The following is an 18,313-nucleotide window of genomic DNA, read 5'->3' as shown; positions in this document are numbered from 1 at the left end:
CTACAGGACAGGCATTATTTTTATCTCTATTTGACAGATAAGGAATCTGAAGGGCAGAAGAGTTAAAAGAATCTGTTCAAGTTTAAGCAGTTTCCTTCTTTCTAACCTCAGGCTATCTCCTTCTCTCAACCATCCCAGGGTTTGCCTGAATCTCCTTAAGGTAGCTTAGGCTCTCAGCTCTGCTACTTACCAGCCCATTGACCTTGAATGAGTCACTTAACCTCTTACCTGGAACAGGGGGATCTGTACCTTCTCACAGCATCAATGGTGAGGACTGAATGAGACGACACGGGTCAGGGACCTGGCCCAGGACTTTTCATAAATATGCGCTTAACAAATGTGAGTCTTCACCCACCCTAGCTCCTCAGATGTCTAAATTTAATTTTGGAGAAATCTGAGTAGTATAGTTTTATTTTCTCCTCTTTTTTCTATTCATTTCTTTTTTTCTTTCTCTCCCCTTTTTTCCTAGTCCACTTGCAAGCAAGCAACTCAGAAGACAAATAAATGTGCACAGGGAGAAGGTATAGCTCAGTGGTACAGCGTGTGCTCAGCAGGCATGAGGTCCTGGGTTCAATCCCCAGTTCCTCCATTAAAATAAATAGATAAATATGCACAAAGGCAGCTAGAATCAGAAGTAGATAGAGGGGAGGTCAGGGAGAATTTCCCAGCCTGGATTCTGGATCTAGAGTCGGACAGTTTGGGATAAGCACCCAGGTCTGCCCCTTACTGGGCACATTTAGTAGCATCCTTATTTACCTGCACCTCCACCTGTCATCTGTAAAACGGATGTGATGCTCATGGGACCTATGTCAGGATTCTGGTGAGACTAAAGGATTTTAATCCACGTTAAAGACCTGAGGACCGCACCTGGCACACAGTAAATGGTCTGCAAATGTAGATAATTAAGACTGTTCCAGGAATCTAAAGTCGGCCAATCCTCACAGCAGAGGATTAAACCAAGCCAGAGATGCCTGGCAACCAAAGCCAAAAAATGGGCAAGAGCAGGAGTCTTTAATGGGAGCCCAGGGACCTTCAATAGATGCCCGAAATTTTTATGTGAAAATCTTCTGGTGTGTGCTTACGAACATTTTTCTCAGGAAAGAATTCTGAACTTTGTTTCTAAGAGGGCCTGTGATCCCAAATGAATTAAAACCAATCACTGACTGGATGACCTCTGAAGCTCTTTGGTCTCCAGGGTTCTAGGATTTCACTTACTTACCATTTTGGACAGCACCTTCCAGAATACAGTCACAGAGTTGTTCTTGCAGTCTTTCCTCCAGTCTGGACAAGACTGATAGTTCATTTCTGAAAGACATAGTTACAGAGAAATAATTAAAGTGGAAAAGAAAGGGTCTAATTCATCTCTGTTCTTTCCCAGCTATTGGATCACAGTGGAGCCACTTTTCAATGGCAGCACTGCCAAGATGGAGGATGGAGAATGGACACATCTCAGCCCAATTTAACTAAGTGCCCCCTGAATCCCTTCCAAGTCCTTACCTTACCCTCCAAATCCCAGACAGGAACACGGTGACCAGCTTTGAGTCATCATTCTGGGAAATGCAGCTAAAGCTCATCTGACAGAGACAAGCCCCAACATTACTCCCTCTTCCAGGGAGCATTGCAGATAAAACTGGGCCCACAGGGGCCCCTCTTGTCAGTCTCCCCTCTGCTCCCTGCCAACCCCCTCTTCTTGACAGCCTTCCTCCCACTTCCCTCAGTCCCCACACCCTTAGGCTCAGATGCCCTCAAAGTCTCTCTGCATTCTCTCCGTCCTGACAGGCTCAGCTGTCGGGGAGGAACCACAGACACAAGGCGTGAATACATAGTTTCTGTGTTATTTCTCCCAAGGATATCTGCCTTAGTGCACAGACATTTATTTTTATTTATTTTTTATTGGTGTATAATTGACAAATAAAATTGTAAGACATTTAAAGTGTACAAAGTAATAATTTGATATCACACACCTTATGAAAAGATTCTCCCTCATCAGGTTAATGAACACATCCATCACCTCATATTCTTTTTTTTTTTTTTTTTGGATGGTAACATTTAAGTCCTACTCTCATAGCAAATATCAGTTATGCAATACAGTGTCAGCAAATATAGTCACCAGGCTGTACATTAGATCCTCGGATCACATCCATCTTATAACTGAAAGTTGGAACCAACTTCTCCCCACCTTCCAGCCCCTGGAAATCACTTATCTCCTCTCTTGTTTCTGAGTTTGACATTTTTTTTTCAGATTCCACATATAAGTGACACCATGCAGTTAGGATGGGTGAGTCTCAATCCAGTAAGACTGATGTCCTTATAAGAAGGAGAAGATTGGTCACAGAGACAGACGTGCACAAAGAGAAAATGACAGAGACACACAAAGAGAAGACAGCCATGTGATGACGGAGGCAGAGGTTGGAGTGATGTATCCACAAGCCAACAGGCAAAGGCTTCTTTTCTAGAGCATTCAGGGAGCATGGCCCAGACAACACCATGATCTATGACTTCCGGCCTCCAGAGCTGTGAGAAAATAAATTTCTATTGTTTTATGCTACCGAGTATGTGACACTTCATTACAGTAACCACAGGAAACCAGTATAACCACAAATATGGGCTTGACGGCCAATGACAGGAAAGAAAATTCTAGATCAGAAACCCTTCCTGGGATGAGGAAGCAATCCTGGGAGTTTTAATAATAATTGAATGCTGTATAACCAAAATTGCACAAATTTTTAAAATTTCCATGTACGGAGATAAATAATTACTGTGGAGTCCAAAGATAAATTTGAATCATCTCCCCACAGAGGCAAAAATGTTGACGATAATGAAATGAATACACATTTTATAAGGGGCTACAAAGTGCTCCTGTTCATAGGTTTTCATAAACATAAAGCTTTTTCATCTTAACAGCCACATCCAGAGAGCAGTCTCTGAGTTGATCACCGCCCCTCTCCCCAGAAGGGTGTCTGCCTTGCCACCTGCCCTATTCACACACACCATTAAATGAAATTTTAAAATCAGAGGGAAAAAGAAAAGGGGGGAAATCTTTCATTAAAGAAAGAGAAATTAAGTACATAAAAAAGCAGAATAAGAAGTTTAAAAAGAGAGATTAGAAAGCTATAACAGAAATTAAGACTTTAGTAATAAAACAAATAAACAAGGCAAAACTAAGGTAGAAAAAAATTGAAAGAAAAAAGTTTAAGCCAGACTATAGAATGGTTAAAACATAAAAATTAGGAACCTGAAAGACAACAAATAAAATAAGGAGGTCAGTTTTTAACGATTTTTTTTTAATCAGTAAAAACTGAGGCCAAAAAGGAAGTAGACAAAATGAAACAACCTATACAAAATTCAATTAAAAAGAAAGAAAAATAAAGAACTCTAAAAGGTAAATAGATAAGAAATAGATCTTTAAAAGTTTATATATCTCCATTTTATTCTAAGAAAGACTTGAGGTGAGAAACTGAAAAATAAAGCCAAAAGAGAAAATTTTACAGAAAACACATTTAAAAGCTAAAAGAATTAAATGAATGACCAAGAAAAGCTAACTTGTGAAAAGGGAAATTAAAAAAAGGAAAGTAAAAAGTATGGCAAAAAAAATCTATAAAGTTTAACCATGAAGAAAATGAATAAATGGAGAGATATATTCCTATACCATATGTCTGGGTGGAAAGAGTCCAGATTAAAGATTAAATGAAAAATTACAAAAATAAAAACGCTAGATGAAAATACAGAAGACTTTTCAATCTTGAGTGAAGAAAATCTAAGCCAAACATGAAACCAGCAGCCAGACAGGAAGGGGTCAACAGATTAACTGCATTTCTGTGTGGCCAAAGACAGAATATAAACAGTATTAAAAAGAAAAATGGAAACTGAGAAAGATAGATCTGCCACCTCTGTGGCAGAAAACAGGCAGGATGGCACGTGGTTAAGAACACACGATCTCGAGCCAGTAATCCTGGGTTTGCAACCAGCTGTGTCACTTACTAGCTGGCAAGTTACATAACATCCCTGTGCCTCAGACTTCTGGCCTGTAACATGGGATTATCATAGGACCTCCTGGGGCTGTGAAGGGTTAAACAAGTGAAAATTCATACAGCATATGGAGCAATGGCTGGGACTTCGTAAGTACCCAATAAGCATTAACTACTATTGTTACTTTATATAAAACTTCTATAAGTAAGAAAACAACAGACAACCCGATAAAAAAGGATTAATACACAAACTGCCAGTTTACAATGGAAATAGAAATATCGATCATTAAATATACAAGTATGCTCACCTTACAATAAAAAAATGCATAATAAGCCAATGTATTATTTCTTTCTCAGGTTGGCAAGACATTATAAGATATTAACGGCCAGCGTTGGTGAGGGTGTGGGTAAATAGATGATCTCATATATTTTGAGAGTATGAATTGTTACCACCTTTTGAATAACAACTTATCAGTTTCCACCATAATTTATTCCACACTGAAATTTCATCTGTAGACATTTATCTTTCAGACATACTTCCACAAGCTTGCAGGTGTATATGTGCACAGAAGCACTCCTTGTAACAGTGGTTGGAACAACCTAAATGTCCGTCAATAAGAGATTGGTCAAATAAATTATGATGTGTCCACAGAGGAAATACAATGAGGCTTTTTAAAAAAAGGATGGCTGTATGAATACCTATTAAGTGAATAAGTCAAGTTGCAAAACAGTATGTGTACCTTTCAGACAAACAGACTGTCCCCGACTTAACGATGCTTCGACTTAGGATTTTTCAACTTCACAATGGTGTGAAAGCGATATGCATTCAGTAAAAGTGGTATTTAGAATTTTGAATTTTGATCTCTTCCTGGGCTAGTGATACGTGCTCTGACACCCTCTCGCCATGCTAAGCAGTGGCAGGGAGTCACAGCTCCCGGTCAGACACGCCATCCCCAAGGTAAATAACGCATACACTTACAACCACTTGGTACCCAGACAATGATTCTGTTTTTCACTTTCAGTATAGTATTCCGTAAATTACATGAGATATTCAACATTTTATTATAAAATAGGCTTTGTGTTAGATCACTTTGCCCAACTGTAGGCTAATGCATGTGTTCTGAGTTTGAGGTGGGCTGGGCTAAGCTATGATGTTCAGTGGGTTAGGTTTATTAAATGCATTTTTGGCTTATAATATTTTCAACTTACAATGGGTTTATTGGGGCTTAACCCCATCATAAATCGAGGAAGATCTGTATGTGCTTATATGAGCAAGAGGAAATGTAAGATATGTATCAAATTGTTGACAACAGTCCCCCTTTGGGAAGTAGCCTGGAAATTGAGGAGGGAGGGGAAAAGGCATTTTTTACTTTTTGCTTTTATGCATTTCTGTATATGCAAGTATTTTTCAACTGAGTGCATCATTTTTGTAATTGGAAATAATGCAAATCTGGGTCGAAGACCCTACAACGATAAAATTTTAAATAAAGTCAAAAACAAAAATAAGAATATAACAATATAAAGTAAAAAGATCCACCGTATAAATAAAAAGAGAAAGAAAAAAAGAGTGAAATGAGCTCAGTAGGGTTTTCTGAGTAGAAAACACCTTCCCAAGGTGAGGTGTTTTGGGTCTTTCTGGGCAAGGTAAGACCATCTTTGAACAAGGGCAAAGCCACACACTGGCTGAGACGCAGAGAGGCCCAGCGCGTGGCTGCTGTGGCTGTTCTGCGGAACGAGAACTTTGGCCTGATTTGCAGCCACACAGATGGACCTGGAGATCATCATTCTAAATGAAGTAAGCCAGAAAGAGAAAAAAGATACCATATGATATCACTTATGTGTGGAAGCTTAAAAAAAAATGATACAAATGAACTTATTTGCAAAACAGAGACAGACTCACAGGCATAGAAAACAACCTTACGGTTACCAGGGGAGAAAGAGAGTGAGGAGGGATAAATCGGGAGTTTGGGATTTGCAGATACTAACTACTATCTATAAAATGAACACCGTGGTCCTACTGTACAGCACAGGGAACTATAGTCTATATCTTGTGGGAACTTATGGTGAAAAAGAATATGAAAACGAATATATGTGTGTTCATGTAAGACTGAAGTATTACGCTGTACACCAGAAATTGACACAACATTACAAACTGACTATATGTCAATAAAAATACATAAATACTGAAAAAAATAACTTTGGCCTTATTCCCTCCGAAGCCTCAACCTGCTTCAGAATTCTTTGGTCCTGGATGAGGTGCATATAGAAAGCAAAACCCCAACAGTTCAGACGCAGGCTGTTCCTGCACTCAGAAAGGAGGGGGCCAGGGAGCTTGGCACCCCCAAACCCTGGGGTCCATTTTTCTAGAAAACAGGAGTCAGTCTGAAGAACGCTACCGTACATCAATAAGGATACAGGTGGCATCAGTCTGGGTACCCGCGGCTCCTTCCTCCAGATGGATCTTCTAGGATCCCTGGCAGAGCTCAGGGCCGCTGCGCCCTGCACGCCCCCTGCGCCCTGCACGCCCCCCGGCATCCCCAGAGGGCCCAGATCCTCACCAGAAGAGCCTGAGTCCCCGCACCAGGTGAGGCCGTCAGCCACGTAACCCAGCAGCGTGTTCTCCAGCGTGAACATCTCCTGCCGGACCCACGTGTACTGATGCGCCAGCTCCTTTGTTCTGCTCCAAAAGACCGTCTGAGAGAGAATGAACACCATCTATTGTTGAGATCATCTGTCATCTAGTATCCATTTACTAAGTCAAAAAAAAATAAAATAAAATCCACACTTTTTAAACAATGGAAAACATAAGAGTAAATCACCTACAGTAAGGGTAAGTGTTGTTGAGTGCATTACTGCTTTGTGTGTATGTGTGTGTGCACGCGCACGCGCATTCTCTAGGTCACAATGTAAAATGAATGTATTATTCAGGATGGCAGGGGAAAAGGTCTGAAAGCCCCTGATCAAAATCTTACAATAAATCTAAGCTCAAACACATCTAGGGGAGGCATTAGGAAGTTCCAAACTTCCTAAAGTTATCTGCCAAATAATTTTGTCTGTGTGCTACTTCTGGGAAGTGCTATTGATTCTTAAAGAGCTCCATAATCCCAGCTTTCCCCTCAAAACTCTCCCATCGCCGTACAAAACAGGAATAGAACACATACAGTGAGTTTTATCAGGGTCCCTTGTAAAGGCATAGAAAGTCAAATTTCAGAACAATCTTCTGTCTCATGGATCTATTCACTCCTCATAGGAGGCAGTGGAGGCTACGGTTAAAAGCCTGGGTCCTGGAGTCACGCTGACTTCAGAAACGGCATCACTGCTTACTAGCCTTCTGACCTTGGGCAACCACAGAGTTGCTAAGCCTCACTTTCCCCATCTGTAAAATGGTATCGATAATCATTGCAAGGAACTCCTGAGATGCTGAGATGAAATGAGACAATGCAAATAAAGTGCGTGTCTGTGTCACGGTCACTTATTCGACCAGTGTCCCTGGGTGATGCTTTGCCCAGCGGCTCCTCCGTGAGACCTTGTGCTCAGTGCACCAGCCACAGCTCCAGCTCAGTAGCTCCAGCTCTAATGACGGGAGGAGACACTGTCATTTGTGGCTGGCCCAAGGGCATCGTAAAGATGATTTGAGGCACATTAAATTTTCACCTCAAATGCTGACTTTAGAAAACATGTACTCTGTTACAGACCTTCTCCAGTATAACTAATGTATTAGAACCCAAGACTCTCTGGCTCTAAATCTTGAGCCATTTACATTTCAACTGCTCACTTTCCAGACGATCAAACGTGAGAAATCACTGGTCACCTAAACTCTCCAAGCCTCGGTTTTTTCACTGGTGAAATGAGGATGCTGATAGCTGACCTGCCTGTTCCACGGGTTGACTGTGAAAACCTAACAGGAGAGTCCTTTGTAAGCAGAAAAGGCACTTAGCAAAGGCAAAATGGCATCGTTGTCACCATCACCATCATCATCACCACCAGAGGTCAGGGAGGGTTTTGCAGTTATATAAGGTGGGTTATTTTTGTTTGGGTTGGATTGGGTTTTGTCTGATTTTTGGCCGACTCGCCTTTCCTCTTTCCATGTCCCCAATTCTCTCTCTTACCTCCCGTCTGCAGATGTCCTAAATCCTGATGACATCTGGTCTCCCCATGGCCTCAGCCTGACCTCGACCCCCGCCAACCATGCCTACACCCTAATACCCAAATTTTCCTCTTTCTTCATTCTGGTCAAAATTCAGTCCCGTGACCTCTTCCCTCTGGCTTTTATCTTCAGTTTTAAATCCATAATTTGACTCAGTTACCTTGTCACAAGGCACAGTTTGACTCGCCAGCTCCATCAGTGGGTGGTAGTCTTCCTCTGTCACCTCGCAGGGGTCCTTAGAAATAAATGCATTCCTGAAGGCCTCCTCGATCTTTTTGCAGTCTCTATCTCTGAGAGATAAAACATGGGAAGTAAAAATGAGTAATTTGGTTTCAAACGTATGCTTAGAGCATAACTACCCCAAAAAATCTCATTGAAGCAGCACCCACTGTGTGCCAAGTAGTTCATACACATCATCTCATCCAGTGTGTGCAGCATTTTTATGAGATGAGCATCACCCTCCCTGCCCTACAAGGTCCTTGCCCTCACGGGGCTCACTCTCTGGTTAGAGAGGCAGACAGTATACAGACCAGCAAATACATTAACAAAGTAAGTACAGATTATGATGAGAATGCAGGAAATCAGTGGGGAATATTGAAGCAATGACCACTTTAGGGAGGCTGGTCAGGAGAGGGCTCCCTGAGACTAAACATTGACAGGGTGTGCTTTTCAGAGAGAAGGCTGCAAGTGCAAAGGCCCTGAGGCAGAAAAGAGCTTGCTGATTTTGAGGAAGTGAAAGAAGAACGGGGAGGGTGGGGGGTGGGCAGTGGTGAGAAATCAAGTCAGGAAAATAACTGACAGGCAGATCCCTCAGGTCTTTCAGACCAAGGAAACAATTTCAGATTTTTGCCCTAATTACCATGGGAAACCAGTGGATGGTTTTAAGCATGAATGTGGCCTCAGCTTTTTGGTGGTTTTGAAGAACCACTCTGAAAAACTCTGTGCTAGCCCCAAAGATGGAGAAAAGTCTCTGAAGCAGAAATTTCAGATCTATGTCCCTTTCCAACAGCTCCTGGCGGTGAGAAGGCAGGCAGGCCAAGTAGAAGAGACTGAGGAGAGGGAGGGGAGCCAGGGCAGATTGCAGCCAGAACTTCCTTTGTGTCTGTGTTAACAAGTGCGCATGAGCCGTCACTTCTAGGGGAAAGAAGGTGGGCTTCCACTGGGAAAGCTCAGGGAGCATCATTACCAGGACAAACTCCAGCCTTTGGACCCAGCACCCTAGGACAGCATCCTAAGGACAGGTCAGGCAGCCTGACTTGGGGGCATGAACACAAGCCCCGAGTTTTCTATCCCTCTGAGCCCTAACCCCAGCAGAGCACATGCAAAGCGGTTTTCCAGAGGGTCTTCTGGAAGCCCTCCTGACTCAGACGGGCCAAGTCGAGTGGCTTATTCCAAGAAATCACAGACTATCAGTGAGGTCACAGGCCCTCACAAGGAAACCACCCTGCGCACCTTCTCTTCTTGGGACAGGAAACGAGGGAAAGCCATTTTGTTGAGGACAAGGAGGGAGGCCCTTGGGTTAGGCTGCCCGTCTCAACCCTGGCTCTGCCTCTTACACTGTGCATCCCTGAGAAAACCACTCAGCCTCTCCCTGCCTCTCTTTCCTCATCCAGAAAGTATCTGCCGAACTCAGATGTCCTGGGATTAAATAAAGCACATGTCAAACGCTTTCAGAACAGTGCTCTGCACAGAATAAGGGTCCAGTCGATATCAGCATTATATTTCCTTCCTTTCTTTTTGTGACCCTTGCTCAGACATTCCTGGCTGTGAGCAGACATCCCCAGCCAGCAGAGGCAGTCACGGCCTGTGGCTCATGGGTTAACCTTGAACATGGCTTATCCTCACAGGGTCCTGAAGGACACATATGGTCAATACATCCCACACCGGGGGTGGTGGGAACGCGCAGGTGCTCGGGGTCGGGTCTGGGGCACATACACAGGCTAGAGGATAGCACCACGCTTGTCCCCTTGTCCAAAAGCAACATGTGTTTCTCCTTGCTCTCAGTTTTGCTTGGGCACCCATCCTCACTTTAGTAAAAATCAGCTTAGAAAATGTAACAGTTTCAATGTAAAACAGCCGCACGACAAAATTCCAGACCAGTCACCCACTAGCTCGGCAAGCTGAAGTAATAATAGCAACAGTACAGGCAGAATTTATCAAGGGCTTCGTATATGTGTCACATACACATTTCATTTAACCTCATACAACTTCTATGAACAAGTATATCAGGATTTGATCTGAGTTAATAAGACCTATAACTGCAGATAGAATTTTATTTTTCTCTCACATATGAATCTAGAGGTCAGTATCTGGAACTGGTAAGACATTCCACATTGTTGGAGACCCATCTGCTCAGTCCAAAATAGCTGCTCCAGTTCCAGCCATCATGACTACATTCCAGCCAGTAGGAAAGGTTAGAGAAAAGAAAGGGGATGAGAAAGGAGAAGGAAGAGGAAGGAAAAGCAACAGCTGCAGTGGACACCTGCCAGCTGCCTTGTAAGAACAGGTACTAGAAAATGTTTATTATTTGCTCTTGTCTTCATTGCCAAAATGTAGTCATAGGGGCACACTTTGCTACAGAGGAAGATGAGAAATGCAGCCTTTAATCTTGATGGCCATTCCACTTCTAAAAGCATGATTTTACTATAAGAAGGTATTACCTCACACCTGTTGGAATGGCTATCAACAAAAAGAACACAAATAACAATGTGGGTGAGGATGTGGAGAAAAGGGAACCCTCATACACTGTTGCAGGGAATGTAAATTGGTGCAGCCACTGTGGAAAACAGTATGGAGTTTTACTCAAAAACTAAAACTAGAACTACCATATGACCCAGCAATTTCACTCTTGGGTATATTTCCAAAAAAGTAAAAAACACAAAAATTCTAATTCAAAAAGATACATGCACCCTAATGTTCATAGCAGCATTGCTTATAATTGCCAAGATATGGAAACAACCTAAGTGTTCATTGACAGATGAATGGATAAAGAAGATGTGGTATGTATATTCAATGGAATACTACTCAGCCATAAAAAAGAACAAAATTTGGCCATTTGCAGGAACATGGATGGACTTGGAGGGCATTATGATAAGTGAAATAAGTCAGAGAGAGAAAGACAAATACTGTATGATATCACTTATATGTGGAATCTAAAAAATACATCACATTAGTGAATATAACAAAAAGAAGTGGACTTACAGATATAGAGAACAAACTAGTGGTCCCAGTGAGGAGGTGGGGAAAGGGCAATACTGGGGTGGGAAAGGGCAATATTGGGATGCGGAAGGGGGAAGTACAAACTATTGGGTGCAAGATATGCTCAGGGATGTATTGTACAGCACAGGGAATATAGCCAAAATTTTGTAATAACTGTAAATGTAAAGTAACCTTTAAAAATGGTATACATTTTTTATTCATTAAAAACAAAAAAATTAAAAAATAAAATAAAAGCACAGTTTTAATTCTAGAGACGGGGCCAGGCTGCAGGCTCTGTCAGAGGTAGATATCACCATTGCCCCAATTTAGGCACAAAGAGGAAACTTTAAGGCTGTGAATTTAACCAAGGTGCCTAAGGTCACATGATGAGTAAGTGGTGAAGCGGGACTGGACCCCAGGTCAGTGAGAGCCTGGTGGCCAGATGCCCACGGCACTGCTACACACTGCCCCATCCTCCTGTCTTCACCTGTAAGATGGAGATAGTAATACTTCATGCCCTGGAAGTTTTCCAGGATTAAATGAGATAACATGTGACATGCCCCTGGCCCCCGGGAGGGGAGGCCTCTTTCATGGAGGCCCCTCTGCTTCCCCAACCTGCACAGGACACTTCAACTGTATCCCAGCTCACCTGTAAAACTGGGCCAAGAAACCACTGTCCCCCTGGAGCCGCCCATACATTATAGACTTAAGGGAAAACCGTCATTGCATTATGAACTTCGAAACCCATCAACACTTATGGGCCACCGTTATGGGACATTTAGAAGAAAGGTGTTTATCGGCTATTTCACTTTAGGGGATCATGTAATTAAATTCCATTAATGTAATGCATTACTCAGGGCTTTCCTGTTCTCAGCCTACCTCCCTCGTGCAGTCTTAGGCCTCTGTCCTCAGCAGCAAAGGGTGAAGGAGAGACGTCTTCCTGAGATGAAGGACAAGGGAATGCCCCACCACGAAAGATCTGGCTGTTAAGAGAAATAGCCATGCCCTGTACCCACCACGTACCGGATGCTTTCATCACCAAAAACCAGAGTCTCGTGGAGAACTCACAAACCTCCAAAATTTTTTATGCTTTGTAGGTATGTGAAGGATAAATACTGCAAACCGTATCAGTAAACAAAGAATGCTGAAGCCATCAAGTCCTCAGCGGCTGCCGCCACCCCCCAGTGAAGACAAGCCTGCAGCCCGGCCTCTGCAGCCACTCACAGTGGTGCCCTCTGAGGGGACTCAGAATAAAAAAGGACAGGACACTGGCCCTAGATAGCTAGGTGCTTGTCAAATGATTATGAATACAATGAGCCCAAATGTTTGCTCCCTCCCATACATAGAAAAGCACTAAATTCTTTAACTTGAGATGCCTGGTTTTCTTTAGCTAACAAGTAATCTTTTAATGTTCCAACTACCTGGTCTCCGTTGTAAAGCTCCTATATATCCTGGCTCCTCCCCTACCTCTTCGGAGCAGTCCCTCAGAGCCATCTGAGAGGCTGTCATCCCGGCTTGAGTCCTCCCACCAAATAAAACATAACTCTCAACTTTTAGGCTGTGCATTCATTTTAATCGACAGGTATATAGACCTCCTTCAAGAAACATTACCTTAAGAGTTCAAGAGATCCAGGTTAAAAATGTAACACACTTCCTTGTTGAGGTGGAGCAGAGTTTAGAATGTCAGAGTTGAAACAGACTTTGGATGAGTTTATAACTCAACCATCTTCCTTTCCTCTTCTCAGACCAGAGCCCCACAAGCAAGAGGAAATGGAGAGAGGTGATGAGAAGGCTGGGACGGGCTTTAGGAAGCTACTTTTCATCCTTAAAATCAAAAGTAAACATTTCGCCCTGGATGTGCAAGGAAGCATTTTATGGGTGTGTATATATATTTATATATATATAAAGAATTGGGGCCGTGTGTACAGATATGTTTGCAGTACTTATTCACACACGTCCTGGCAGAAATGGGCCTCAAGTTCACCAGTGTGGCTCTAAAAAGGTGGGCCCTTAATTTAGTTATTTGCAAAAATCCACAAGCCTCACTATTGTCCCCCTGGATAGAGCACGGTTCCATTAACTCAAATGGTACCCGAGAAAAAGCTGTTTTGAGTAAGCTGGCTGGGCTCGAGGAAATAGAGGGCCTCGGGGATCCCTGCGTCCAGCGGAGAAGGAAGCGAATCTCTCTGACTGAGAAGCAGCAAGGGAGGGTAAGCGCCATTTCTGGGAGCTCAGGATCGTCTCTTCAACGGCTCCTCCGTTCCGGAGTCAGAGGGCTTAGCTGTGATGCCCCGGGGCACCTGCTGCTCAAGGTCATGCTGTGAAGGGGGTCCTCAGCCCAGAGGCTGCTCCGGGAGCTCTGTCCGTGCCTCTGGTCCCCTCTCAGGGCCGCTCACCCAGAAGGGCTGTCGGATGTCTCAGGTCCTGAGCTCCGGCCACACTCGAGGGTCACCTGCGGAGCTCGGGGAAATGCACAGAGCCAGGCTGCAGACTAACCAAGGCAGGGTGGGGAGAGGGGAAGAGCAGAACCTGGAGTTTTCCAAGGTCTCCCCCACTCCCTCCTCCCCCAGCCCCTGGAAACAGCCCTCTGTCTTCTGTCTCAGTGAACCTGAAGCCGGTGGCACCTTCTGTAAGTGGAATCAGACAGGATTCTTCTTGTGTGACTGGCGTATTTCACTGAGCAGTGTCCTTCCGGCTGGTCCATGTTGTGACACGTGTCAGAATTCCTTTCTCAGTCTGAGTAACATTTCACTGTCGGTTACTCACTGCATTTTGTTTTTCTGTTCACCCGTCTGGGACACTTGGCTCGCTTCTTCCACCCTTTCTTTCATTCTGCAGATACTTACGAGGGGCTTACAGCAAGCCCCACGGCAGGCGCGGGGCTGAAAAAATTAACCCACACCGTGTCTATCCTCAGGGCACTCATGCTTTGGTAAAGGGTGGACAAAGACCAAAACAAATTACAATTAGAGCCCTGGTGACTGGCCCGAAGCACTCAAATTTGCAAACACAATCAAAAGGAGACGGTTTTCGAATTTTACACTCCAGAGGATAGAAACAGGACTTAAAATAGGAAAAAAAAAAACTTGATTAAACGTGAGGCAGCACCCTCACTTTGGGAACGATTTTTCTGTTTTCTGCCCCGGTTGTCATGACACACGCCCAGCCGATCTATGTTTATAACCACCGTGGGCTTCTCATTGACCACCTTCTGCCCTCACTTCCTTTGGTGGGCTCCAGAGTGATTAGAGACATGTAGCCAACAAAAAGGGATGTTTCTTAGGGCGTCTGGGCTCAGCAGAATATAAAGCAGCCTTTGAACAAGGCTTTTATATAGAGCTTGGAATAGCTTGGGGGGGGGTTATTTTACGTTAAGTGAAAAAAGTAGGCCTAAACTCAGAGAAATAGGAAAAGAAAATGCATCAGACTTGACACTGGAGCTGTCTCTGGGAAGAGACATCAAGGGGAACCTCCACTTCCACCCTGTATCTTCCTGTTGGTTTATGATAAGAATGGATGCCTGTGTTCTCCATTATCCAAACCTCTAGAAAAGGAGAGGTTACATTTTTTAAATTGAAGCTACAGTATGATCACAACCAATTTTTAAAAACAGAATAAAAAACCCACAGTAATCACACCATGTCTTAAAAATAGTTGTGCCTGGTTTGTGGGAGTAGAAAGGTTGCTCTGTGACCTTCTCTTCCTTATATTTTGAATTTTTCTATACTAAGCATATATTACCATGGGAGTCATGGCAGAATTTTCAGTTTCTTTTCAAGTTGCTTGAGCAATTAGACGAAGGGCTGAGACTCTCGGAAGGTCTTAAGACATGAGAAGAGCTCATGTCCAAACCCCCGTGGTCGTCACCTGTTATTTTTATGCCCCTATCCCCCCCATCTCTGGGCTACAAAGTGTCATTTCTCATCCCTCATCCAGCTAAAGACAACACCTTGTAACCAGGCAAGACTTAGGGCTGGTGGCACAAACCCACGTCTCAAGGCCTAATGACATGAAATACGGGGTGGGGTGGGGGCCACGGCTGGGCCCCTCTTCCAATGCATCTTTCTCTCCAGTTTAAAGACTGCCTTGCACCCTTAAGCAAAACTGGATTGTCAGATCGCACCCTCACGTATCACAGATTGTAGCCCGAATCAAACTTTGTGAACAGTGTCAAGGAGACAGGTAATTGAGAGACTCAGACAAAGCAAGGACCGGACACCATATCCTGTAACCCCCTGGGATGCAGCCTGTCTTCCTCCCTGGCCCAGAATAATAGATAAATTTACTGAGTGAGGTTTTGCGAGGTTCCTTACTCAGCCAGAAGGGATGAAGAGATGAAACATCTCCGTTTTTGCCCCCAGAGAGCCCTCCAGCCTGCATGATCCCCTAGGGACTCGTGCCTCTCAGATTCTGAATGTGTATTCTATAAGGGATCCTTTTTCCAAGGACATCCTACTGAGGGCATTCAAGAGAGAAGGCTCTTCCTTCTAGGAAACATCACTAGGCTCTCCGCCTGGAGGCCCAGCTGACAAGGGGATTAGAGCAGCTCACTCACCCGCCTTCCTTTCTTCCCCTCGGGAGCACCCCTCGCCTCCAAGTAAGTACAGCCAGCTGCTCTAGCTGCCCCCTGCCTGGGATCCAGAGTGTGCAGGGTTGTATGTGGAGATGCTGGCGGTGAAAAGGAACATGGAGCCAGCCTGGCACTCACAGGAGGCCCTGTATTCTCTGGACCGCAAGTCCAGGGCACCGACATCAGATAAGGACCCAGGTGATCGTGATAGACTTCGATGTGAGCAGACAAAGGCAGTGTCCAAACCACACACACACACACACACACACACACACACACACACACACACACACACACACATACATACACACATACATACATACACACATACATACATACACACACACGCACACACATACACACATGTACACACACACATGGACCAAACATCCGTTTATAGCAGCTTATCTGAGGGACAGCTGCTTCTTCGTCAATTACGGCTTCAGCTTTGCCTTATTCTTCCAGCCTGATGGAGAAGATTTATGAAGATTCTTTATCACAGAATTACTCCCTTCCCCTCTGCTTCCTGGCAGCATCCAGGCAAAGCCAGCCTCCTTGAATCATGGCCAAAATCTCGTAAAACAAGTCCAAATCCTACAAATCTTTTCTGACATCGTGGAACGGAGCCCCCCTTGCCTTCCTGGGTCCCTGTGAAGAGAGGTCAGCCTTCTTGCAAATTGTGATAAATCCACCTTGTTCAACCAGAGCAGTGGGTGGTCCTGGGGGACCAGGCGGGGGGTGGGGGTCCAGGGGTAAGTGACAGCAACCAGCAATCTGAATCTGAACAATCAAGAGGCTTGTGAAAATCCTCATGCCTCCACCAGTGTTTATGGCTGACAAGCTTCCGAAAGACCTGACTTGTCAATGAGCAAGTGTCTGTGTTGAGCTGGAGGCTCAGTTGGCTAGCGGTTTCCTGTTTGCCTCTTTAATTAGTGACGGTGACCTGGGAGTGCAACGCACGCAGGCCAGGCACAACTGTCAAGATTCAAGGTCAAAGGATGTCCACCCCCTTCCTACCACTCTGCTCCTTCCAACAGACCCATGACGCACCCCCACGAGTCACTCCCTCCTATTCACTTTTCATCCCTGCTCCCTACCTCCGACAGGCGCAGGCAGGTGGTCTCCAGAGCCCAGAGGCAGGAGGACATGCCAGGAGGAGGAAGGAGAGGGCACAGACAGCACAGGATACTCCCCACGGGCCAGGCCCCGTGCTAAGGGCTCACCTCGTGCCCACCCTGTTTAACTGTCACACCCGCCCCACGGGGAGGGAGCCACCACCACCCTGCCTTAGAGCTGCCGGAGCTCAGAGCTTAGGAACGTGCCCAAAGCCAAACAGTCAGCAAGTGGCAGAGCTGCCTATGGGCCCAGCCCTTCTCTTTTAGTTAGATGATGCTGCCTCCCACAGGAAATTTTAAATCGTGGCCCTAACTACCCCCAGGACAAAGCTGGTCCTAAGAGAACTGAGGGCCTAAGACCCCAGAGGAGTTGTTTCCCTGCAGCTCTCGCACGTAGTCGAAGACCAGATGTTGAAGGACTAGGAAGTGAGTGGAGTAAGAGGGAATGGGGCAGAAAGGGTTAAAGTTCTTGGTTAAAAAAAGTCTGATGCTATGTGAACAAAAAAAGGTATATTTGGTGGTTAAATCGATTTTGTGGGTTGTCAGCCTACTTGAGGCCTCATAACTCTACCGTCACCTCTCTTGAAACCTACATCCTTCCTGCAAATGATTACATTTCAAAGGCCGCGTCAATAAAGCAACATCACTTTCATAACGCGTTACTCCCCAGGGAAAGGGCTCACATCCCAAATCCTCTTCCCTGAAAGCACTTAAATCCCGAGGGGTAAATACACTCATTCTATGAATTTTCCTGCTGTCAAGTCCTGCAGGGCAGCTCGTTTTGGCCCCAAGAAAACGTGGTGGTGAACTCAGCTGTGAATTCTCAAATTTGAAGCCGACAGAAGCCTGCATTGAAGGTGAAGACTGCCACCTAGTGGGAGAAGAGAGGATCGGCGCGATTCCCTGAGAGGAGAATTTTTCTAAGCGGGGTCCTAAAATCAGAAGACTCTTCAGGCTGAAGGTAAGTTCAGAAATCATTATTTCATTAATCTAGCAAATATTTACTGAGCATCTACTATGTGCTCGGCACGTTTATGAACATGTAAGATACACCAGTGAACAAAATAGAAAAGAGAGAAGAACCGTTTTAGAAGAAGGCAGTGACCAACAGTATCAGATGCTCTTCACGGGTCAAGGAATATGAACTAACCATCTGAATTATCCCCAGGGAAGTCATGTCAAGAGCTGGTTTAACTTCCAAACACTATGGGGTCAGAGGGAGGGGTGTTTGCCTATGTTTTTGTTATTGATTCTTAGGGTTTGGTGTATATATATATATATATATATATATATATATATATATATATATATATAT

General features: G+C 44.4%; 1 protein-coding gene across 1 annotated transcript in view; it reads right to left on the bottom strand.

Moving 5' to 3' along the window:
- Nucleotides 1–18,313, bottom strand: part of CD38 (CD38 molecule) — a 47,944-nt gene that overhangs the window by 9,710 nt on the left and 19,921 nt on the right. The window contains exons 2-4 of the mRNA XM_006194680.3: nucleotides 8,276–8,405; nucleotides 6,527–6,662; nucleotides 1,220–1,305 (exon numbers count right to left, since the gene is read on the bottom strand). Of these exons, the coding sequence (XP_006194742.1) occupies nucleotides 1,220–1,305; nucleotides 6,527–6,662; nucleotides 8,276–8,405 (352 nt within the window). The remainder of the gene's footprint in view (nucleotides 1–1,219; nucleotides 1,306–6,526; nucleotides 6,663–8,275; nucleotides 8,406–18,313) is intronic.

This window comes from Camelus ferus, chromosome 2 (genome assembly GCF_009834535.1).
Source record: "Camelus ferus isolate YT-003-E chromosome 2, BCGSAC_Cfer_1.0, whole genome shotgun sequence".
Taxonomy (NCBI): domain Eukaryota; kingdom Metazoa; phylum Chordata; class Mammalia; order Artiodactyla; family Camelidae; genus Camelus; species Camelus ferus.
Note: the sequence above shows the minus strand (reverse complement) of the source record. Positions and strands in the feature narration are given on the sequence as shown.